The 27612-nt window shown below is 33.2% G+C and overlaps 1 protein-coding gene across 1 annotated transcript; it reads left to right on the forward strand.

Moving 5' to 3' along the window:
* The first annotated feature begins 882 nt into the window (after nucleotides 1-882).
* On the forward strand, nucleotides 883-3195 carry LOC139863792 (probable aquaporin NIP4-2). The gene is made up of 5 exons (XM_071852396.1): nucleotides 883-999; nucleotides 1086-1307; nucleotides 2535-2732; nucleotides 2851-2912; nucleotides 3012-3195. Exons 1-5 carry the CDS (start codon nucleotides 883-885, stop codon nucleotides 3193-3195), a joined length of 783 nt encoding a protein of 260 aa, XP_071708497.1.
* Nucleotides 3196-27612: the final 24417 nt, after the last annotated feature.

A 27612-nucleotide genomic window follows, 5' to 3' on the forward strand; every position in this document is an offset into this window, starting at 1 on the left:
ACAGATCGGTGAACATTGCAGATTAGCCATATGGGAACACCACCACTACCGAACAAATGAGATGACCTGAAACCATTATTTTTACAACGATTGTAAGTAACTAATATCTCTTCGTCGCAGTTGTATAAATTGAAATACTCTGACAAACTATGATTTGTACACAAGTCATGATGAATAAATGAGATTTCCTTTGTTCATTTTATTTGCAGAAGGCAAGTATTTTTAATTCAGATGTATGCAGCCTAACCTATCTCGTTATTATTTTTGATCATTTTTCAATCATCCCAAGATGTCTGCTTATAAATTTAAATCCGATTTTATGATGAGGATATAAAAAATGTTGATTAGGTCATCTCATTATGGATATCATTTACTGTTTTTCATCATGAAGGTTTAAATTCTACAACTTCACAGTTTTCATAAGATTTTCTGTCACGATTGATATGTAATCAGTTACACAACAATTACCTAAATTGGAACGACTACAAGCTTGATCGATGCGATAGTGTAAACACTGTTTTGTTAATTGTTTAAACAAATGTTGATTAGGTCATCTCTTATGGTGGATCAGATTCCCTGAAAAACGATCAACTACAAATTTTGAATCACAACTTTATTGTTCTTTGAATGCAGATATTTGCAATAAGAGATGAAGGTTACAACAATGGATCACAACTCATCTCACTAAAGTTTCCAAAAATAGCTCAATAGCTAATTTTAGTAAGATTAAAGAAAACAGAAACTAATCCTAGTAAACATATGACTCGGCTTCTATATACACATCAACCATTAACCCTCCTGAATGTATAAATCTATTGATCTTACTAATTTTACTTACATTTCCTACTCTATTTTGTTGTAAAACCGACAAATTTTACAATGATGGCAGCTGCAGTTACTGGTGATGATTCAAATATTTCAGCAGTGGAAAAAGGCAAAACAGACAATGATTCCGATTTAATTATTTCCACTAATCCTACTATTGATTTGACCCAAAGGGTAAGTCTATAACCATTGATATAACAAAAATAAAGAATTATGTACTTAATTTAATTGTGACAGTTTACGTGTTTCATGTTAAACAGTTGATAGCCGAGTTTTTTGGAACATATATTATTATTTTTGTGGGTTGTTCAACAGTGGCATCTGATAAACTTTTTGATGGTAAGATCACTTTTCCTGGTATATGTGTGACATGGGGGCTTATTGTTATGGCTACGATTTACGCCCTCCAACATGTATCAGCCCATTTCAATCCTGCTGTGACTGTCGCATTGGCTTTTTTGGGTATGTTTCCGTTAAATGAGGTATATCATTTTTCTCGATCAAATCTGATGGTGCGTTTATTTTTCTTAGCTTATAGTTTTCCCTATTGAAAAGTAGTGAATATTCAAAAAACGTGTTCAAAGTAAGGAGGTGAAGTTTTCATTTTCCTTAAACTACTATTATCAGTCCCCAATTCACACGGTAAAGGAGGCGCCAATACTAGCAACATTTTCAGGACCGTTCAGTCGATTCCAATTTTTCATATGTGTCATGTTCAATTTATAAAAATTAGTCATTTTGTATACAAATGTTATAAATATATGTAAGAATAAGTTCAGTAAATACTACTCTCTCCGTCCCATATTAATAGTCTAGTATTCCATTTTGGGATGTCCCAAATGAATAGTCAACTTTCATAAATAGAAAAAAATAAGAAACTTAGATTCTATTATGCCCTTAATGTATGTGGATATGATTAAAAGAGAAAGAAAAGGTAAGTGTAAAACTGGAAAGTAAACAGAACAGTACTTTTATGACATTTCCTTAAAATGTGTGTTTTTTGTCTGTGGACTATTAATATGGGACGGAAGGAGTAAAAAATTAGGTTAAGTACCAACATCACTCTTAACAATATTTTTCATAAGTACTAAATACTGTGGGATTATAGACCCTCTTGAATTATGTGCCTTGTACAAACGCATGTGTTGCACGTCTTCAAATTCGCCCGTGAACATTTCTTGCACTCGCCAATCTTCACCCTGTTGCATTTGGGTAATATGAGGCATTTTGATTATAGACCCCTTTAATTTATACGCCTTGTTACTGGATTTATCAAAAACTTTGTTAAATTTTTCACCACCTTTTTTCAAAAACTTTTATAAATCATATATTCGACGTTTCTTAGTGTTTCTCTAGCCCAATTTAAACAAATTTTCTAATTTTCTGACTATCTTCAAAAATAACGTTGGAAAAGAAAAATCGTAACAACACGCTACACATGTGTCACGCACCTCAAATCATAATTTTCAAGGATTTTTCTAAGGTGGATAAAAGTATTGTATTATTTAATAATAATCAGTTTAAAGTCAATATATAATCGCCACATATAATACTTATTTTCATGTTAATGATTACCTTAAGTCGTTACGTTACTTCTCTTTCTTTTTCAAGTTTTTTACAATATTTCTATGCACGGATTAACTTAAAGTATTAGTGTATTACATTACCTTTTTAAGGTTTCTTTTACCAAATTCACATTTTAAATGTAGGTGATTCTTTATCTAGCATCGCAACTGTTGGGGGCGGTTTTAGCCAGTGGAACAATATCCTTAATCTTGAACATAACTCCTAAAGCATTTTTTGGAACTACACCTTCCGGATCAACCATGCAAGCCATTGTTGTTGAGATAATCGTTGCTTTTATCATGATGTTTATTGTTTCGGGGGCCATTAATGATCGTAGGGCGGTATGTCTTCTTTCGAGTAAACCAATTTTTATGTATATTACTTAAGTTTGTGTAAAACTTAACTAGCTTCTTATTTGAGATACTAGCTATTGACGAATAATGATATAAATGCCTGCAGATTAAAGAACACGGTGGGATCATAGTGGGGATGACCATAACATTAAACATCTTTGCTGGAGGGTAGCTTTTTAACTAACAATTGGTTACTCTTTTCAAAGTTGGGTTTCAATTGAACAACATTTTACAGAGTATTAAACATACATATTCATTTGCATTTAGGCAAATTTCTGGAGCATCGATGAATCCGGCAAGAAGTCTTGGACCGGCTATGGTGTTAAACAATTACAATGCAATCTGGGTATACATCATCGGCCCGATAATTGGAGCTATCGGAGGAGGATTTGCCTACAACTTGCTAAAACCAACAGACAAATCTCTTAGTGATTTAATTAAGAGAACTTAAGTTGTCATATATTTCCCCTCTAGGAAATAGATGTTTTAATTCATATATTTTTCAAAGACTTTGATAGTTCTAATATTATGTTTAGTATGTGTTTGATTTTTTTTAACCTATCTCTATTTAGTTGAGTGGTTACTGTCCTTCTCGATGTCCGTGAGGTCTTCAGTTTAAGTCTCACCCGGGATTTCATAATGCAATTTGCTTTGCAGTTGGTTATGGAGTCCTCTAGATGCATCGTTGTCTGAGTTTATACTATGAAAGTTGTTCAGGGGGTGCTTTGCAATGGTGACTACACGCATAGTCTGTCTTATGGTATTTGTTTGGTGAAACATCCTTTTGACAGATGAAACTGATATGATTGAGTGATGGAAACTTCTTTAGTGGTCCCCCGTTAATGACTCTAATCTCGTTGTTCAAAAAATGTGTGATTTTTCGATAATCATCCATAAGATGGAAGTGAAAATCACAGTTATCTTAAAAACTCAAGGGCTTTTAGCATAAACCTAATCTTCTCTTCCACATCTATCTTCTTCCTCATCAAGAAAAAAAAACGTATCTTCTGAAAATGTGCAGCTTCAACAAAAAGTTCAAGAAAAATTCAATTAAGCTCAAGAAATACAGAGTAAATCAGACCCCACAAAGTTGAACCAATCACAACTTGCCACGTTACCCAAAATGCTCCCGTATTTTCGCCATCCACTTGACTGACGCTGGTGAATTGTCACCGGTGACGCCGCATTACTGGCTTCAACCGGCGTCACCACTGTGAAACGACCCGTCCATATTACAATAAACGCAGTACGTTCTCATTAGTCCCATAGCGAGGTATTTGACCTCTATATGATACGTTTTAGAAAATATTGCATTCGTTTCATAAAAAGCACATCATTATTATACATAATGCATGTTTTAAACAAGTGGGCGATTATTTAAGAAATAATCCCCAAAATACATTGGTTTCCAAATACTACACACGTGACGTAACAGTCGAATATAATACATGACAAAGGTTTTATTGAATGCAACACTTTATTTAAATAAAAGTATGAGACTCCATGCACAACTTGCTCAGATAATGCAACAGCGGAAGACTTTCTTAAGGATCTGAGAATAAACATGCGTAAACAGTCAACACAAAGGTTGGTGAGATATATAGGTTTATCATCGATATAAATATAGACCACAAGATTTCATAGTTATAAATATATGTACACTCGCAAGTGTATAAAAGTATTCTATAAGTTGTTGAGCGCTTCGGTAACCATACTTAACCATTAATGTGGCATATTCCCTTTATTATGAAATATCCCTACAATGTACCAAGTGTAGTAAAAACGAAGTACTATGCAACCGTTTACGATACTAGAGCGACTAGCCCGGTTGGGGTTGTCAAACCCGATAATTCTATCAATAGGATTTGCGCTTACATGTTCTTACAACATGTAAATATTAGTTACCAAGCTATTAGGGAAGATATACAAGGTGGTACAACTCAACGTAGAATATATTTTAAGTACTTGTGTCCATGGCGTAAAACATAAAATGCATGTATTCTCATCCCAAAATATTTTTAGAGTTTAAAAATGGGACTATATACTCACAGTAGTAAAAGTATATTAATAATAAGTTTTCATATTATTAAAAATATGACCGTCGTCCTTGGATTCACGAACCTATAACAATAATAACGATTCAGATAATAATACGACATATGAATAAAATAAAGCAATTTCATAGAATACTTATATAATAATTTTTAACATTTTATGTTAGTAGTCCTTTGTTAGTAGTCCAAAATAGTCCAAAAAGTCCAACAGTCCAATAATCGGTATATATATATATATATATATATATATATATATATATATATATATATATATATATATAATCTTAGAATTACCCCACGACGTATTGTATACGTATTGTCTTTGCATCAACCCAGAGACGTATTGTATCTGTATTGTCTTAGAATTAACTAAGACGTGTTGTGTACGTATTGTCTTAGGATTTATCAAAACGTATTGTATACTTATTGTGTTAGGACGTACCAAGAATATTATTATACATATATACAATCACAGAATTAACCAAGATTATAATATTTTGTTATAATACTGATAACATGTCCAAATATATATAGGATATAGGAAAAGTTAACAAGGATATGGTTAATATAGTTTTTATAATATAAATTTCGTCCATACAACGTTAATTTTAGCAGATTTTGTTTTGCTCGCTAAATATTCATTACAACTCCGTTTAAAGTGAATCAAATTGCTATGGATTCATTAAGAAGTAAATTTTACAAAACCAATTCGAAAAGTTCATCCCAACTAGTAATTTTTAGAGCTTTACCCTCTTTTTGTGTCGGTGGACAGATTTGGAAAAATCCCGGCATCCACCCAATATATGATTTTTGATAAAATACTTCCACTTTGTCTAAAATCATGAAACAAATACTGGAAGTCTTATTTACATATATTAACATATTTCCAAGGTCTTAGCCTCAAACTCAAAGTCTAAGATAGGTTTTTAATTCCCAACCCAAAACAGCCCATTTTTTACCGAATGGAGATTAAAGGATATATGTTAAGTTTCAAGGTGTTCTTCATATGTACAAGTTATAAGTTCTTATATTAACTTAATATAATATCATAATACATATAAATAAGTGTTATTAGACTTAAGTTAGAAAGATTAGATTAGTTTTTCAAACAAGCTTGGTGTTCACCAAAACAAGTTCTAGTTTTTACAAGTTTTATAAGTATAATAAGATAGCAACTATACAAGGAATTGAACAAGGATATTGAGAAGTATTTTACCTTGATTATGAAGAAGAAAGTTGCTGAGATTAAAGTATGATATGAGAGCATTCAAGTGTGTGTTTTTAGTTTAAGAAAATGTGGATTAAAAATGAGTTAAAATGGTCCTTATTTATAAGCTTATAATTTTGGCTTTTAGTGAAAATATCTAAGATAAGTTAAATTGTATTAAGTCATGCATGACATATTAAATTGATTAGGTCATGGATGACATATTACACAAATAATTGCAGATTTCTATTGGTATATACCAATAGTAAATACTTCTAGAAGCTGTGTATAATACGGGTAAAAATACCTTATGAATGCGAGTAGAATTCTTTGAGAAAATTGAACGAAAATACGAGTATAGCTATCCTTTATATGTATTGGTATATTATAAAGTATATTCAATACTTGTAAGGATGTATTTACACTCGTAATACATTATATGTAAATACATTTTAACATAAGTTAATTACGTCGTTTAAATAGTAATATATATATATATATATATATATATATATATATATATATATATATATATATATATATTGTTTGAAAACTCTTTAAATTAGTAGTATGAAAATATATATATAATACTTTATTAATATACTTAATGAGATATTTAATTATCATATTTTCAAGTTAATTATATATAAATCCATATATATACACAATAATTAGACAATTAAACAATTAAATCAAGTTATGACGTTCGTGAATCGTCGGAATAAAAGGGTGACCAAAAGCTTGTGTAAAACTCTTTTCGGAGGTTCAAGATTTATTAAAATTCATTGCTTATCAAGTCGGAATTATATAAAGATTAAGTTTAAATTTGGTCGGAAATTTCCGGGTCGTCACAGTACCTACCCGTTAAAGAAATTTCGTCCCGAAATTTGATCGAGGTCGTCATGGCTAACAATAAGAATGTTATTATGACGAATATAAGTTGATTCATAGGGTTTTTATCATGATTGAGAAATATGGATAAAATAATTCGATTACTCGAAACGTATGAGTGAAGCTATCGTAAAAGAGTGAAATGAGAAAATAGGGATTCGTCTTATCTTTTGACGTCATCACGGTTGATCTCCGGATTAAAGAAAATCTTTGTAATCTATATTAGATTTTATTCTTCGGCGATTAAGGAAATTATAATCCTCTTCGATTTAATGCAATAATATGTCTCGATTTCTGTGTCAGATATTTTACTATAAATCAACCTCCTACGTTTCCTTATTTCCACATCTCCCATCTTTTATACTTTCTTCTTTTCTTCATACTTCCAAAACATTCGTCAATATGCTCCATCTAATTTTAATTCTTGATATATTCTTGACTATCACATCTGTCATTCTTCTTTTTCATCTTCCACCGGAGGAATCTGTTAATTTCTACTATGCTCTTGGGTTTATAGTGTTCTTAGTTTTCCCGTGTCTTTATATTGCTATACGCATCGATATACATGGTTTGTAATTGATGCGTTGTCTTCGTGCTTATATTTTTCCTTATATTTTGGAGATTCATGCTTTCGTCTTCTTTTTCCGACTTCAAGTCAAGCGAATAATGGTCTAGAATTCATAGATATGAAATTCGGATGAACATAGCTAATGCTCTAAGAGAGAAGTTGTAATAGCACAATTTGACTTGCGAAATTACCAGAATCCAAAGGAAAAGATAGAACTATCAATAGAATATGTTCTTGATATGTTTAGAGATTAGATTGAATGAAAGAGTCGTGTACCATGGCACATGATGACGTTATGGTCTGTGAATCATTACGTTCCATTTAGAAACTCAGCATGACTTACTGTAATATAATCACGTTGATCAAGTGTCATTATATTATACTAACTCATGCTTCAGTTCCCAACATTACTTCAAAAACATTCATACTTTACACTCAGAGGTTTCAGATGTTTAGAAACTAAAACAGTTTTCTTTATGATGTGATACAGATAATGCGAAGGAATAAATGATTTCACATAAGAATGGTTATGAAATATCTTCAGAAATATGAAGGATATTTATAATAGAAGATACGATGATATCTTAGAATATTTAAGATAAGAGGATGATGAAGAATATTGTCCGCAAGGGTTTTAGAGTAAGGAGCAAGGTATTTGCTAAGGATTTTAGCAGACACCGAATCATTTGGATTCTTTGAAGGTAGATTTCGTCCTTGTGATTTGTCCACAGCCTCCTTCAGGGTTTGCTCAAACCGTTTTCCAGTTCCAAACCTTCTCTTTTTCTGTGCTTTGCTAAGACAATATTCTTTATCATCAACTTTTGACTGTTACAGTTGTCTACAGTTTATGCTGCTTCATTGAGCTTTTTCAAAACTTCATAGTACTGATTCGTAGGCTGAAGTGCTATTTCGGATTTCAGAATTATAATTCCAGGAAATAACGTTATATGTATATGCAGAAATAATGTGAGATTCAAGAATAATTATTGATGCTTCCAAGGGTTTGGTATGACAATTATTGTTACAAGATGTAGATTGTAACGACCTTGGATTTTCCAACGTTATTTATTAATAATAATTATTATTAATACCTATGATTAAACGAATGTATGTTATTACATTTACTTGTTGCCATGATTAATCGTACTTGACTTTAAATGCCCGAAACGTCTCTGTGACACACGTACATTACACGAATAATATTTTTGAATATTATTTACATTCATGATTAATTTATTAATCATTTTGATTAACTATGATTATTAGTTAATTACTTGGGCTTTTGTTGGATTAACTTGTTAATTACATACATACTTGGGCTTTTAATTGTACATGGGCTTAGAAGCCCACCCTACCCATATTAATGGACTTAATTAGCCCAACATTCATGTAAGTAATACTTGGAACTAAACTAGAAGACTTAACTTAGTAACGAATCTTGTTACTTGTTCTTCCCATGCATGCACCCTCTAATAACCATCTTTTTGAACCTTTACATACAAGAGACTTGTGGGCAATGTTCTTCCCCCTCCCCTTTGAAAAGCCGTCGGTTTTGGGTTAGCAAGAGGGAGTGTTCAAGTTTTTTTTTTATTTACTTATCACTTGTATACTCTTCACTTCTCACACACACTTCAAACTTGCATCTCACTTTCTCTCTTTTTCTCTCATTTTTGTAAGTAACTTGAACAAATAATTCTCTCTTTTCTTTCCTTATAAAACTGAACAAAAAACCTTCATCATCACCATCATTCTTTTGTTTAATGTTACTTGTCTTTGATTAATTGTTACTTACTTGTAGTTGTTGTTTATTACTTCCTAGTTTTCAAGAACCAAACTTGTTAGTTTGTTCTTCATTTATCTTGTATTTACAAGAACACACAAGAACATAAACTTTCTAGTTTATGTTCTACACTTAATATGTTAAAAGATTTTAAGTTCATGGTTGGAGAATCATTACTTGTAAGTCATGTTTGTAAACTTAAAGTTTACATTCTTAAAGATCAAACTTTGTTTTGAATCTTTAAAGTATGAATAACCCATGAACTAGTTACTTGTTTACTTAGTTTATTCTTTACATTATGCACTTTAATTTCATGTTTGTTGGTTTATATGGTCAAGTATTACAAGTTAGTCTTGATCTCATACTTTCTTGAACTAAAGTTAACTTTAAAAGTTCAAGAACATGTAAGTAAGCTTTCTTTAATTATAACTTAGTACACTTATGTTAGATCTAGACTTTTGGGTCTAGGATCTTCAAGATCTAACTAAGAACAATGTTCTACAACTTAAGATCTTGATTTTATAAGTTTATTTTCAAGTTGTAACTTAATATTAGTTTTAAAGTTCATGTATGTGTTGGATCTAAGACTTTGATGTAACTTTGGTTCATCAAACTTCATACAACTCTTAAGTGAGTTGTGCTACATGTCTTAGACCTACACTTGTGTCATAATAGTTAAAACTTGGTTAATATTACTTTTATAGTTCATGTATGTGTTAAATCTAAGACTTTGATGTAACTTTGGTTCATCAAAACACTTGCAACACTTAATTGAGTTGTGCTACTTATCTTAGACTTACACTTGGGTTATGATGGTCAAAACTTGGTAAAGATGATATAAACACATCAACGAGTTGTACACTTGAAGCTATATACATCAAAGATGAGAACCGTGATAAGCATCGAGTACCAAGAAACCCGAGAACCTACTGTTTTACTGTTTCTGGGTCTTATAAGTACGACCTAAGCTACTTTAATTATTATTTTCAGATATCTATGTTCAAGTAGATAACTTTTCATATAGGACTCGTCTTAATCCGAGTTACGGTTTAGGATTTATGGCCCTCCGATCGTCACTATGTCCATTTAACGTTGTGCTGAAAATTCTGACCTACTCGCACTTGGACCGTCGCCACGGTCAAACGAAGATGATTTTACTTCTGGGATTTTTACCACAACTAAAGGACTCATATACGGAGCCATAGCCACTGGTCTCACTTTATTTCAGTAAGGGTAGAGGCCGTGGTGACTGACCGAAGTCAGCCTTTGTTTTATACTTCTTTCATGAACGAAACTTACTTTTCACCTATTGTTTGATGATGAATGATGATGACCCTTAAGACCTTATTTACATACTTATAAACCTATTGGGATGATTTACTGACTTAGTGATATTTGACTTAGGTTGAGGACCCGTTTGGACAACCTACATACTTGCTTATTTCCCGAGTCATACTTTACTGCTACTTTATCATTGTGAGTTATAGCATCCCTTTTTACTTTAACTATTTTGGGAACTGAGAATACATGCACATTTTATGTTTTATATACTAGGCATTAGTACTTAAACTTATATATGTGTGGGTTATACAACGGCATAAACATTCCCTTTAGCTCGGTAACGTTTAGTCATTGGTTTTTGAACCGGTGAACGCGAATCTTAGATATGGATCCATAGGGTTTGACATCCCCACTCGGGCTAGTCGCGCTAGCATTTAATGAGTGTTTAATACTTCGTAAACATACGCACTTGCCAAGTGTACTTTCAGTGGGTATAAACGTTAAGTTAGTTACCAAGTGCCCACGGTTAACATATACTTTATCATACTGTTTTGAAACGCTCTTTGTAGCACTGAAATCTCGTGGCCTACCTTACATACTGTTATACTTAAACTATAGCTCACCAACCTTTGTGTTGACGTTTTTAAGCATGTTTTTCTTAGGTGCTTAAGGTTATTTTCTTCCGCTGTCGTGCTAGTCTTGCTGTAGACACCCGCTGCTCTAGAGTTATCACCGCATAAACTGTTTATCTTGCATTTAAACATATTTACTTTTGAACTATGATTTGTAATGACCTAAGGGTCACGCACTACTATTTGCTTCTATTCATTGAAGCATACTTTTGATGTAAAACACTTGACGTTCGTTATGACGTCACCTTTTATCATGAATGCAAACATATTTTGAAATAGCATATAGTGTTCGACCTTGTAATGATCCTGTTGTTGATGGTCTGTACATGATGATTTAGTATGGGGCATCACATTTGGTATCAGAGCATTGGTTGTAGGGAATTAGGTTGCATTAGTGAGTCTAAGACCGCCCCAAAATTCATATACGGGGAAAACAGGGTGTTACATAGCTGGTGCAGATTTTGAAATTGATTTGATACCCATCAAATTGGGAAGTTTTGACGTGATCGTCGGTATGGATTGGTTGAGCAAGGTAAGGGCCGATATTATTTGTGGAGATAAAGCTCTTCGTATACCACAAGAAGACGGTGAGCCACTGATCATCTACGGAGAGAGATGTACCTCGAAGCTGAACCTCATTAGTTGCGTGAAAGCGCAAAAGATTATGAAGAAGGGATGTCTTGCTGTCTTAGTGCATGTGAAAATGGTAGAAACTGAGATGAAGAGCATGAACGATGTTCGAGTTGTGAACGAATTTTCTGTTGTCTTCCCTGAAGAATTGCCTGGATTACCGCCGCCGAGAGCAGTAGAATTTCAGATCGACTTAGTGCCAGGAGCTGCAACTGTAGCTCGCGCACCTTATAGACTCGCACCTTCCGAGATGCAAGAAATACAGTCAACTACAAGAACTACTTGACCGTGGATTTATCCAACCAAGTTTCTCGCCTTGGGGAGCACCTGTGTTGTTTGTGAAGAAGAAGGATGGATCCTTCCGTATGTGTATCGACTACCGTGAACTCAACAAATTGACAATCAATAATAGGTATCCTCTTCCCCGCATTGACGATCTTTTTGACCAACTAAAAGGATCGAGCGTTTACTCCAAGATCGATTTTCGATCCGGCTATCACCAGTTGAGGGTGAAAGAAAGCGATGTAATGAAGACTGCATTTAGAACTCGTTATGGTCATTATGAGTTTCTCATGATGCCATTCGGATTAACTAATGCACCTGCCGTATTCATGGATCTCATGAATCGTGTCTGCAAGCCGTACTTGGATAAGTTTGTTATCATCTTCATAGATGATATCCTCATCTACTCTAAGAGCGAAGAAGAGCATGAGCAACACCTCTGGCTAGTACTTGAACTCTTGAGGCAAGAGCAACTGTATGCGAAATTTTCCAAGTGTGAATTTTGGTTGAAGGAAGTCCAATTTCTGGGTCATGTTGTGAGCGACCAGGGTATCAAAGTTGACCCTGCCAAGATTGAAGCTATCAGCAAGTGGGAGACCCCCACTACTCTGACGCATATTCGCCAATTCCTAGGTCTCGCCGGTTACTACCGAAGGTTTATTGAAGGATTTTCTCTGATTGCGCATCCTTTGACCGCACTGACTCACAAGGGCAAGAAGTTCATTTGGGAACCCGCACACGAATCAGCATTCCAAACTTTGAAGAAGAAGTTAACCACTGCACATATCCTATCACTTCCTGAGGGCAGTGATGACTTTGTTGTTTATTGTGATGCATCGAAGAGTGGTTTTAGTTGTGTACTGATGCAACGCTCGAAGGTTATCGCTTATGCCTCCCGACAATTAAAGATTCACGAACAAAATTACACTACTCATGACCTTGAACTTGGAGCCATTGTTTTTGCACTCAAATTATGGAGACACTATTTGTATGGAACTAAGAGTACTATCTTCACCGACCACAAAAGCCTCCAACACATCTTCGATCAGAAGAAACTGAATATGAGACAGTGTTGATGGATCGAGATGCTCAACGACTACGATTGTGAACTCCGTTATCATCCTGGCAAGGCCAATGTTGTAGCTGATGCCTTGAGCCGAAAGGAGAGGATGGCACCTCTTCGTGTTAGGGCTCTGAACATCACCATCCATTCGAATCTCAACAGCCAGATCAGAGTAGCCCAAGATGAGGCTCTCAAGGAGGAGAATATATCTCATGAACATTTGAACATTCTTATCTCTCAATTCGAGGTTAGGGAGTCTGGACTCCGATGTTATGCCGGAAGAATTTGGGTACCTCTTTATGGAGATCTACGGAACCTTATACTTGATGAAGCACATAAATCAAGATATTCGATTCATTCTGGAGCAAGCAAGATGTACCACGACCTTAAAGAACAGTATTAGTGGCCGAACCTTAAGAAGGACGTTGCGACTTATGTTGGTAAGTGTTTGACTTGCTCGAAGGTTAAAGGCGAGCATCAGAGACCTTCTGGGTTAATCCAACAACCGAAAATCCCACAACGGAAGTGGGAAAGAATAACGATGGATTTTATCACCAAGCTACCAAAGACGATGGGCGGATACGATACCATCTGGGTTATCGTTGACCGTCTTACCAAATCTGCACACTTTTTAGCGATGAAGGAAAGGGATACAATGGAGAGACTTGCTCAACTATACATTAAGGAGGTTGTATCTCGTCATGGTGTACCTTTATCGATCATCTTCGATCGTGATCCCTGTTTTGCTTCTAGATTTTGGCGTTCTTTGCAAGAAGCCATGGGAACTCGTCTCGACATGAGTACTGCTTATCACCCACAGACCGACGGGCAAAGTGAACGAACGATTCAGACCTTGGAGGACATGTTGCGTGCATGTGTTATTGATTTCGGAAAGGCCTGGGAAAGGCATTTGCCGCTAGCCGAATTCTCGTACAACAACAGTTATCACTCGAGCATTAATGCCGCACCTTTTGAAGCGTTGTATGGATGCAAGTGCCGATTTCCTATTTGTTGGGCCGAAGTAGGCGAAAAGCAAATTACCGGACCCGAGGTAGTCCACGAAACAACGGAGAAGATTGCTTAGATTCAAGCTAGACTTAAGACTACTCGTGATCGTCAAATGAGTTATGCAGACTGTAAACGTAAAGACTTTGAATTCAACGTTGGTGACCATGTAATGTTGAAGGTTGCACCTTAGAAGGGTGTGATTCGTTTTGGAAAACGTGGAAAGTTGAACCCACGATACATTGGTCCTTTCGAAATCTTGGAGCGTGTTGGACCCGTTGCTTACCGTTTGGATTTACCAGCACAATTGAGCTCAGTTCATCCTACCTTCCACGTGTCAAACTTGAAATAGTGTCTTGCTGCACCTGAACTTATCATACCACTTGAGGAACTTACGATTGATGACAAACTCCACTTTGTGGAAGAACCTGTCGAGATTATGGACTGTGAGGTCAAGACTTTGAAACGCAACCAGATTCCGATTGTCCGAGTACGATGGAATGCCAAACGAGGACCTGAGTTTACTTGGGAGCGAGAGGATCAAATGATGCAGAAGTATCCTCACCTTTTCCCGACTCCTCCATCTACCTCAGCTTAAATTTCGGGATGAAATTTTCTTTAACAGGTGGGTAATGTAACGACCTTAGATTTTCCAACGTTATTTATTAATAATTATTATTATTAATACCTATGATTAAACGAATGTATGTTATTACATTTACTTGTTGCCATGATTAATCGTACTTGACTTTAAATGCCCGAAACGTCTCTGTGACACACGTACATTACACGAATAATATTTTTGAATATTATTTACATTCATGATTAATTTATTAATCATTTTGATTAACTATGGTTATTAGTTAATTACTTGGGCTTTTGTTGGATTAACTTGTTAATTACATACATACTTGGGCTTTTAATTGTACATGGGCTTAGAAGCCCACCCTACACATATTAATGGACTTAATTAGTCCAACATTCATGTAAGTAATACTTGGAACTAAACTAGAAGACCTAACTTAGTAAAGAATCTTGTTACTTGTTCTTCCCATGCATGCACCCTCTAATAACTATCTTTTTGAACCTTTACATACAAGAGACTTGTGGGCAATGTTCTTCCCCCTCCCCTTTGAAAACTCGTCGGTTTTGGGTTAGCAAGAGGGAGTGTTCAAGTTTTTTTTTTATTTACTTATCACTTGTATACTCTTCACTTCTCACACACACTTCAAACTTGCATCTCACTTTCTCTCTTTTTCTCTCATTTTTGTAAGCAACTTGAACAAATAATCCTCTCTTTTCTTTCCTTCTAAAACCGAACCAAAAACCTTCATCATCATCATTCTTTTATTTAATGTTACTTGTCTTTGATTAATTGTTACTTACTTGTAGTTGTTGTTTGTTACTTCCTAGTTTTCAAGAACCAAACTTGTTAGTTTGTTCTTTATTTATCTTGTATTTACAAGAACACACAAGAACATAAACTTTCTAGTTTATGTTCTACACTTAATATGTTAAAAGATTTTAAGTTCATGGTTGTAGAATCATTACTTGTAAGTCATGTTTGTAAATTTAAAGTTTACATTCTTAAAGATCAAACTTTGGTTTGAATCTTTAAAGTATGAATAACCCATGAACTAGTTACTTGTTTACTTAGTTTATTCTTTACATTATGCACTTTAATTTCATGTTTGTTGGTTTATATGGTCAAGTATTACAAGTTAGTCTTGATCTCATACTTTCTTGAACTAAAGTTAACTTTAAAAGTTCAAGAACATGTAAGTAAGCTTTCTTTAATTATAACTTGGTGCACTTATGTTAGATCTAGACTTTTGGGTCTAGAATCTTTAGGATCTAACTAAGAACTATGTTCTATAACTTAAGATCTTGATTTTATAAGTTTATTTTCAAGTTGTAACTTAATATTAGTTTTAAAGTTCATGTATGTGTTGGATCTAAGACTTTGATGTAACTTTGGTTCATCAAACTTCATACAACTCTTAAGTGAGTTGTGCTACATGTCTTAGACCTACACTTGTGTCATAATAGTCAAAACTTGGTTAATATTACTTTTATAGTTCATGTATGTGTTAAATCTAAGACTTTGATGTAACTTTGGTTCATCAAAACACTTGCAACACTTAATTGAGTTGTGCTACTTATCTTAGACTTACACTTGGGTTATGATGGTCAAAACTTGGTAAAGATGATGTAAACACATCAACGAGTTGTACACTTGAAGCTATATGCATCAAGGATGAGAACCGTGATAAGCATCGAGTACCAAGAAACCCCGAAACCTACTGTTTTACTGTTTCTGGGTCTGATAAGTATGACCTGGGCTACTGTAATTATTATTTTCAGATATCCCTGTTCAAGTACATAACTTTTCATATAGGACTCATCTTAATTCGAGTTACGGTTTAGGATTTATGGCCCTACTATCGTCACTATGTCCATTTAACGTTGTGCTGAAAATTCTGACCTACTCGCACTTGGACCGTCGCCACGGTCAAACGAAGACGAGTTTGCTTCTGGGATTTTTACCACAACTAAAGGACTTATATACAGAGCCATAGCCACTGGTCTTAGATTATTTCAGTAAGGTTAGAGGCCGTGGTGACTGACCGAAGTCAGTCTTTGTTTTAAACTTCTTTCATGAACGAAACTTACTTTTCACCTATTGTTTGATAATGAATGATGATGACCCTTAAGACCTTATTTACATATTTATAAACCTATTGGGATGATTGACTGACTTAGTAATATCTGACTTAGGTTGAGGACCCGTTTGGACAACCTACATACTTGCTTATTTCCCGAGTCATACTTTACCGCTACTTTATCATTGTGAGTTATAGCATCCCTTTTTACTTTAACTATTTTGGGAACTGAGAATACATGCGCATTTTACGTTTTACATACTAGGCACGAGTACTTAAACTTATATATGTGTGGGTTATACAACGGCATAAACATTCCCTTTAGCTCGGTAACGTTTAGTCATTGGTTTTTGAACCGGTGAACGTGAATCTTAGATATGGATCCATAGGGTTTGACATTACCACTCGAGCTAGTCGCGCTAGCATTTAACGATTGTTAAATACTTCGTAAACATACGCACTTTCCAAGTGTACTTTCAGGGGGTATAAACGTTAAGTTAGTTACCAAGTGCCCACGGTTAACATATACTTTATCATACTGTTTTGAAACGCTCTTTGTAGCACTGAAATCTCGTGGCCTACCTTACATACTGTTATACTTAAACTATAGCTCACCAACCTTTGTGTTGACGTTTTTAAGCATGTTTTTCTCAGGTGCTTAAGGTTATTTGCTTCCGCTGTCGTGCTAGTCTTTCTGTAGACACCCGCTGCTCTAGAGTTATCACCGCATAAACTGTTTATCTTGCATTCAAACTTATTTACTTTTGAACTATGATTTGTAACGACCTAAGGGTCACGCACTACTATTTGCTTCTGTTCATTGAAGCATACTTTTGATGTAAAACACTTGACGTTCGTTATGACGTCACCTTTTATCATGAATGCAAATGTATTTTGAAATAGCATATAGTGTTCGACCTTGTAATAATCCTGTTGTTGATGGTCCGTACATGATGATTTAGTACGGGGCGTCACATAGATGGGTACATGACAAGGTTTTATAATGATCTTTCAGAGAGAATTAAGTTAAAGAGCAATAAAGTTGCTGGTAAGCTTACTACTAATGTGGTGGAATATAAAAGGTTCCCCAGTAGCGATGGCGAAAAGACAACGTATATATCAAGGTTATAATAAGGCTACTCCGGATGAAAAGTCGAAGTTGTCTTTTTAGAGCTGTGACAAAATTCGCTATTTTGAAAAGGGATTGTAAAGTTATTTTGGGTAATAATAATGCTAAAGGATCTGACACGGATACGTGTTGAACCTTTGCTTAGGTTCAAGTGTCCTCCGAATGCATATCTATATGCATATATTCTTCATATGTATCGTGTCGTTGGTTCATTCTCTCGATTGTTCCTTAGTTGAGATGTTTTCAAGAATTTTGAAGGGTTTAGACGCAGGTTGTCATCGTCAATATCCGTATAATGAATTCGTCGTGAATCTTAAATGATACGAATATCTTTATGAGTTCTGTGAATGAAAGTGATGTTATAGTATAGTTTGAATTTAAAGTATGATTTTGAAGGATGTAGGAATTTAAGGTTGATGGCACTTCTTAAATCTTGACTTGGATTTTGATCTGTCAAAATCTGAATATGTAATTGAATTGGTATGGAAAATGATTGTCTTGAATTTTGTGAAATGATGTATATTGCTATGAAAGGAGAGAGTATAATTAACGATTGTCGAAACATCATTGAAAATGTACAGTGTAACATATTAATGTGAACTTAAGTATTTCTCGGGTATTACCTACCCGTTAAAATAAAATTTCACAAGTAATATTTTGTACAAAAGAATTTTTATTACAGTCTTTATGAAAATATATGTATGTATATTTTCTTCAGATGTAATATGGATTTAATGAGTTAATATTATATTAATCTCATTTGGTTTACGGTTGGAACTAGAAATGAATAATCCCTAAAACTTTAGAGATTACATAATCACCGCGGAATATTTCTTCAACGTAAATGAAATAATGAATTAATACTTCATCACTCATTATTGTTGGTATCCCTCAGTGCCTGCGGTGCGTATGATGTTGATGCTCGTAATGCGGCTTGCGATGTTGAGGCTTGTGATGTTGTTGGTAATGCTGCTGCTGGTGCTGGTAGTGGTTTGATGTGAGTATAGATGATGAGAATTTGTTTTGTTTTGTATTGTGAAAGAAGATGTTTAAAGTTTCTTGAATAAAAAGAGAGGTCAAGAGCTTTATAAAGGGAATGAAATGATGTAGGATGTACTTGCTAATGAAGTTTTGCTTTTCATGACAGTAAATTTTTTTTTTTTACCAAATAATTCACCATGCAAGATACGGAGTAAAGGTCGGATAGCCTCAATAATATTAGTACTATTATACTCGTTGCGGCATATCCTGGAAAGGAGAGAGAAAACGGTGTTACGAACGGGTTCGCCGATAAGTGTCTCATGTTCTCCACCGAGAGGCGAATTAGATTCATGAAACAGATCGCATTCTTATTATCTAAATTGATTAATTCGTCCACGAACCCACCCCCAATTCATCCAGAAGAGGTGATGACTAATTGGTTGGTTCATTACGGTTAGACTGCTCTCGGAGCTTAAATGAAATTCCATATCGAAATAGCTTTTAGAATTCGATGAACTCGAGCTTTGTGAAGAATTCGCCTTACACGTTCAGAGGAATGATTGTTGATATGAAAAAGATTTAGGAATTAGATTGATATTCTTAATACATCATTTACATATGTATATTTAATACCAAAATCCCATAACTTACAAAGGAATTTACGGAAGATGTCAGACAAAGTCTACCGTGATAGATATGATAAGATATGAATATGTGTCTATACACTACCTATGCAATAATTGCAGTAAGATGCGTCTAGACTTAAGATGATAAACAGGTAATTTCTGACAAGAATAATAAGCAAAACTTTTAATATGCAGATAAGGTCGAAGTCCAGACTCACTAATGCATCCTAACATCAGTTAGACACACTAATGCAAGACCTGGTTCACTAAGACCACCGCTCCGATACCAACTGAAATGACCCGTCCATGTTACTATAAACGCAGTACGTTCTCATTGCATTCGTTTCATAAAAAGCACATCATTATTATACATAATGCATGTTTTAAACAAGTGGGCGATTATTTAAGAAATAATCCCCAAAATACATCAGTTTCCAAATACTACACACGTGACATAACAGTCGAATATAATACATGACAAAGGTTTTATTGAATGCAACACTTTATTTAAATAAAAGTATGAGACTCCATGCACAACTTGCTCAGATAATGCAACAGCGGAAGACTTTTCTAAGGACCTGAGAATAAACATGCGTAAACAGTCAACACAAAGGTTGGTGAGATATATAGGTTTATCATCGATATAAATATAGACCACAAGATTTCATAGTTATAAATATATGTACACTCGCAAGTGTATAAAAGTATTCTATAAGTTGTTGAGCGCTTCGGTAACCATACTTAACCATTTATGTGGCATATTCCCTTTATTATGAAATCTCCCTACACTGTACCAAGTGTAGTAAAAAAGAAGTACTATGCAACCGTTTACGATACTAGAGCGACTAGCCCGGTTGGGGTTGTCAAACCCAATAGATCTATCAATAGGATTTGCGCTTACATGTTCTTACAACATGTAAATATTAGTTACCAAGCTATTAGGGAAGATATGCAAGGTGGTACAACTCAACGTAGAATATATTTTAAGTACTTGTGTCCATGGCGTAAAACATAAAATGCATGTATTCTCATCCCAAAATATTTTTAGAGTTTAAAAATAGGACTATATACTCACAGTAGTAAAAGTATATTAATAATAAGTTTTCAACTTATTAAAAATATGACCGTCGTCCTTGGATTCACGAACCTATAACAATAATAACGATTCAGATAATAATACGACATATGAATAAAATAAAGCAAGTTCATAGAATACTTATATAATAATTTTTAACATTTTATGTTAGTAGTCCATTGTTAGTAATCCTTTGTTAGTAGTCCAAAATAGTCCAAAGAGTCCAACAGTCCAATAATCGGTATATATATATATATATATATATATATATATATATATATATATATAATCTTAGAATTACCCCACGACGTATTGTATACGTATTGTCTTTGCATCAACCCAGAGACGTATTGTATCCGTATTGTCTTAGAATTAACTAAGATGTATTGTGTACGTATTGTCTTAGGATTTATCAAAACGTATTGTATACTTATTGTGTTAGGACGTACCAAGAATATTATTATACATATATACAATCACATAATTAACCAAGATTATAATATTTTGTTATAATACTGATAACATGTCCAAATATATATAGGATATAGGAAAATTTAACAAGGATATGGTTAATATAGTTTTTATAATATAAATTTCATCCATACAACGTTAATTTTAGCAGATTTTGTTTTGCTCGCTAAATATTCATTACAACTTCGTTTAAAGTGAATCAAATTGCTATGGATTCATTAAGAAGTAATTTTACAAAACCAATTCAAAAAGTTCATCCCAAGTAGTAATTTTTAGAGCTTTACCCTCTTTTTGTGTCGGTGGACAGATTTGGAAAAATCCCGGCATCCACCCAATATATGATTTTTGATAAAATACTTTCACTTTGTCTAAAATCATGAAACAAATACTGGAAGTCTTATTTACATATATTAACATATTTTCAAAGTCTTAGCGTTGAACTGAAATTCTAAGATAGGTTTTTAATTCCCAACCCAAAACAGCCCGTTTTTTACTGAATGGAGATTAAAGGATATATGTTAAGTTTCAAGGTGTTCTTCATATGTACAAGTTATAAGTTCTTATACTAACTTAATATAACATCATAATACATATAAATAAGTGTTATTAGAGTTAAGTTAGAAAGATTAGATTAGTTTTTCAAACAAGCTTGGTGTTCACCAAAACAAATTCTGGTTTTTACAAGTTTTATAAGTATAATAAGATAGCAACTATACAAGGAGTTGAACAAGGATTTTGAGAAGTATTTTACCTTGATTATGAAGAAGAAATTTGCTGAGATTAAAGTATGATATGAGAGCATTCAAGTGTGTGTTTTTAGTTTAAGAAAATGTGGAGTAAAAATGAGTTAAAATGGTCCTTATTTATAAGCTTATAATTTTGGCTTTTAGTGAAAATATCTAAGATAAGTTAAATTGTATTAAGTCATGCATGACATATTAAATTGATTAGGTCATGGATGACATATTACACAAATAATTGCAGATTTCTATTGGTATATACTAATAGTAAATACTTCTAGAAGCTGTGTATAATACGGGTAAAAATACCGTATGAATGCGAGTAGAATTCTTTGAGGAAATTGAATGGAAATATGAGTATAGCTATCCTTTATATGAATTGGTATATTATAAAGTGTATTCAATACTTTTAAGGATGTATTTACACTCGTAATACATTATATGTAAATACATTTTAACATAAGTTAATTACGTCGTTTAAATAGTAATATATATATATATATATATATATATATATATATATATATATATATATATATATATATATATATATATATATATATATTGTTTGAAAACTCTTTAAATTAGTAGTATGAAAATATATATATAATACTTTGTTAATATACTTAATGAGATATTTAATTATCATATTTTCAAGTTAATTATATATAAATCCATATATATATACACAATAATTAGACAATTAAACAATTAAATCAAGTTATGACGTTCGTGAATCGTTGAAATAAAAGGGTGACCAAAAGCTTGTGTAAAACTCTTTCCGGAGGTTCAAGATTTATTAAAATTCATTGCTTATCAAGTCGGAATTATATAAAGATTAAGTTTAAATTTGGTCGGAAATTTCTGGGTCGTCACACACTGCCAGGTCATCGTCAGATGGCACCCATGACATTACGATATAAATGGTCATAAAAGCATCCAAAAGGAAAATCCAATGACACTTAAAAGTGTCAAAAGTTAATAGCACCTAGAATTTTTAACATTATATTTTTTCACGCTCAAAATTTTAAACGTCATATTTTTTACGCTTCCAACTTACATATCGCATTTAAAAGCGTTAAAAGTTCATTTAGTAACAAAAACTAGAATCTTAGTTGTAGTGTATCTTACTTATATTTTGACTTACAGTTATTGTGTTAAATTAGTATTTGTTTTAGAGTTGTAAAACATTTTGTGGTTAACATAATACATTGAAGTTTTACACATTGATATGTTATTATTTGATCAATTCAACTCAATATTTAACCAAGTTGAACATATTACTACTATGAGTCTACCCTAACATTAACGTAATTAAGGTGTCATTTGTTTTTCAGTCTGCAGATCTTATTATAACTTATGTTTGCGCGCCCTTAGATGTTTTTACTGCAGATTGTTTGTTTTTCTGAAGACATAAGAAAAAATAATGTCTTATTCTATCTGCAACCTCGCAAACTTAGAAATGTGCTTCTAACTGCTGCAGACATGATTAAGTTATTTTGCAGACATAAAAAGAAACAGTCTTCAATATTTAGCATACAGACCTTCAGCCACATCTTTTTTATAGACGTTGTTCGCAGATCTTCAGACAAAAACATCTTAAAAAAAACAGCACCTAAGACATAACATCCACCTTCACGATATGAATCCAATGATAGAATATTCTTCCTCCTCAACAAAGGCATCTTCTATGTTCTTCATCACAACAACTGTTGGTGCTAATGGACCTTAGTACAATCGTTATACCTAAAGCTAGAGGCGAGTTTCACTAGATAAAGGTTTAATCGAATAAACGCTAAACTTCAGGATCGAAGAATCAAAACTACAAGAGATTAGAATGGTGCTTAGAGTTGTTATGCGTGCTGTGTATGATTACAAACAAATAATCATATAGAATACTCGGCTAGGGTTTGGCAAAGTGTGTAACATTAGAATGAAACTTGTAACCCATATTTATACACTGTCAGATCTCTGTCGTGCCACGTACTCTGTCTGTCATACTACAGACTTGCATTGTCACTCTTTTGTACGACGGAGTCACTCCGTCCTGCAACAGAATCAGTGTGTTGTGCGACGGACTATCAGTTTAACTTTGGATTAACATTTAATGAACTAGTTTACGTAAATGATAAACAAACAATAATCAAAGTCCAATGTACAATTACAATAATGTTCATGGGCAAATGCCTGAAATATACATGAATACACAAAACATACTAGGGACTTACACGTTATGTACTAACAACAATTGTAATCCAACAATATCAATTGAGATCCCTAAGCATACAACAATTGAGCAAAACAAGAAAACCACAAAGGATGCTCAAGAAAGAGGTATTGACAAGGCGAGATAGAAGCATCACAGGAATGGAGTCACCGGAGAAAAACTTGAAATGTCCCATTCTTATTGATTAAAAACGTTCCATATTAATTGATTTCGTTGCGAGGTTTTGACCTCTATATGAGACGTTTTTCAAAGACTGCATTCATTTTAAAACAAACCATAACCTTTATTTCATCAATAAAGGTTTAAAAAGCTTTACGTAGATTATCAAATAATGATAATCTAAAATATCCTGTTTACACACGACCATTACATAATGGTTTACAATACAAATATGTTACAACAAAATAAGTTTCTTGAATGCAGTTTTTACACAATATCATACAAGCATGGACTCCAAATCTCGTCCTTATTTAAGTATGTGACAGCGGAAGCTCTTAATAATCACCTGAGAATAAACATGCTTAACACGTCAACAAAAATGTTGGTGAGTTATAGGTTTAACCTATATATATCAAATCATAATAATAGACCACAAGATTTCATATTTCAATACACATTCCATACATAGAGATAAAAATCATTCATATGGTGAACACCTGACAACCGACATTAACAAGATGCATATATAAGAATATCCCCATCATTCCGGGACACCCTTCGGATATGATATAAATTTCGATGTACTAAAGCATCCGGTACTTTGGATGGGGTTTGTTAGGCCCAATAGATCTATCTTTAGGATTCGCGTCAATTAGGGTGTCTGTTCCCAAATTCTTAGATTACCGGACTTAATAAAAAGGGGCATATTCGATTTCGATAATTCAACCATAGAATGTAGTTTCACGTACTTGTATCTATTTTGTAAATCATTTATAAAACCTGCATGTATTCTCATCCCAAAAATATTAGATTTTAAAAGTGGGTCTATAACTCACTTTCACAGATTTTTACTTCGTCGGGAAGTAAGACTTGGCCACTGGTTGATTCACGAACCTATAACAATATATACATATATATCAAAGTATTTTCAAAATATATTTACAACACTTTTAATATATTTTGATGTTTTAAGTTTATTAAGTCAGCTGTCCTCGTTAGTAACCTACAACTAGTTGTCCACAGTTAGATGTACAGAAATAAATCGATAAATATTATCTTGAATCAATCCACGACCCAGTGTATACGTATCTCAGTATTGATCACAACTCAAACTATATATATTTTGGAATCAACCTCAACCCTGTATAGCTAACTCCAACATTCACATATAGAGTGTCTATGGTTGTTCCGAAATATATATAGATGTGTCGACATGATAGGTCGAAACATTGTATATGTGTCTATGGTATCTCAAGATTACATAATATATTATACAAGTTGATTAAGTTATGGTTGGAATAGATTTGTTACCAATTTTCACGTAGCTAAAATGAGAAAAATTATCCAATCTTGTTTTACCCATAACTTCTTCATTTTAAATCCGTTTTGAGTGAATCAAATTGCTATGGTTTCATATTGAACTCTATTTTATGAATCTAAACAGAAAAAGTATAGGTTTATAGTCGTAAAAATAAGTTACAAGTCGTTTTTGTAAAGGTAGTCATTTCAGTCGAAAGAACGACGTCTAGATGACCATTTTAGAAAACATACTTTCACTTTGAGTTTAACCATAATTTTTGGATATAGTTTCATGTTCATAATAAAAATCATTTTCTCAGAATAACAACTTTTAAATCAAAGTTTATCATAGTTTTTAATTAACTAACCCAAAACAGCCCGCGGTGTTACTATGACGGCGTAAATCCGGTTTTACGGTGTTTTTCGTGTCTCCAGGTTTTAAATCATTAAGTTAGCATATAATATAGATATAGAACATGTGTTTAGTTGATTTTAAAAGTCAAGTTAGAAGGATTAACTTTTGTTTGCGAACAAGTTTAGAATTAACTAAACTATGTTCTAGTGATTACAAGTTTAAACCTTCGAATAAGATAGCTTTATATGTATGAATCGAATGATGTTATGAACATCATTACTACCTTAAGTTCCTTGGATAAACCTACTGGAAAAAAGAAAAAAGGATCTAGCTTCAACGGATCCTTGGATGGCTCGAAGTTCTTGAAGCAGAATCATGACACGAAAACAAGTTCAAGTAAGATCATCACTTGAAATAAGATTGTTATAGTTATAGAAATTGAACCAAAGTTTGAATATGATTATTACCTTGTATTAGAATGATAACCTACTATAATAAATAAAGATTTCTTGAGGTTGGATGATCACCTTACAAGATTGGAAGTGAGCTAGCAAACTTGAAAGTATTCTTGATTTTATGTAACTAGAACTGGTAGAATATATGAAGAACACTTAGAACTTGAAGATAGAACTTGAGAGAGATAAATTAGATGAAGAAAATTAAAGAATGAAAGTGTTTGTAGGTGTTTTTGGTCGTTGGTGTATGGATTAGATATAAAGGATATGTAATTTTGTTTTCATGTAAATAAGTCATGAATGATTACTCATATTTTTGTAATTTTATGAGATATTTCATGCTAGTTGCCAAATGATGGTTCCCACATGTGTTAGGTGACTCACATGGGCTGCTAAGAGCTGATCATTGGAGTGTATATACCAATAGTACATACATCTAAAAGCTGTGTATTGTACGATACGAGTAGAATTGTTGATGAAACTGAACGAGGATGTAATTGTAAGCATTTTTGTTAGGTAGAAGCATTTTGATAAGTGTATTGAAGTCTTTAAAAAGTGTATAAATACATATTAAAACACTACATGTATATACATTTTAACTGAGTCGTTAAGTCATCGTTAGTCGTTACATGTAAGTGTTGTTTTGAAACCTTTAGGTTAACGATCTTGTTAAATGTTGTTAACCCAATGTTTATAATATCAAATGAGATTTTAAATTATTATATTATCATGATATTATCATGTATGAATATCTCTTAATATGATATATATACATTAAATGTCTTTACAACGATAATCGTTACATATATGTCTCGTTTAAAAATCATTAAGTTAGTAGTCTTGTTTTTACATATGTAGTTCATTGTTAATATACTTAATGATATGTTTACTTATCATAGTATCATGTTAACTATATATATATCCATATATATGTCATCATATAGTTTTTACAAGTTTTAACGTTCGTGAATCACCGGTCAACTTGGGTGGTCAATTGTCTATATGAAACATATTTCAATTAATCAAGTCTTAACAAGTTTGATTGCTTAACATGTTGGAAACGTTTAATCATGTAAATATCAATCTCAATTAATATATATAAACATGGAAAAGTTCGGGTCACTACAGTACCTACCCGTTAAATAAATTTCGTCCCGAAATTTTAAGCTGTTGAAGGTGTTGACGAATCTTCTGGAAATAAATGCGGGTATTTCTTCTTCATCTGATCTTCACGCTCCCAGGTGAACTCGGGTCCTCTACGAGCATTCCATCAAACCTTAACAATTGGTATCTTG

The sequence above is a fragment of the Rutidosis leptorrhynchoides genome, chromosome 8, assembly GCF_046630445.1.
Source record: "Rutidosis leptorrhynchoides isolate AG116_Rl617_1_P2 chromosome 8, CSIRO_AGI_Rlap_v1, whole genome shotgun sequence".
NCBI lineage: Eukaryota > Viridiplantae > Streptophyta > Magnoliopsida > Asterales > Asteraceae > Rutidosis > Rutidosis leptorrhynchoides.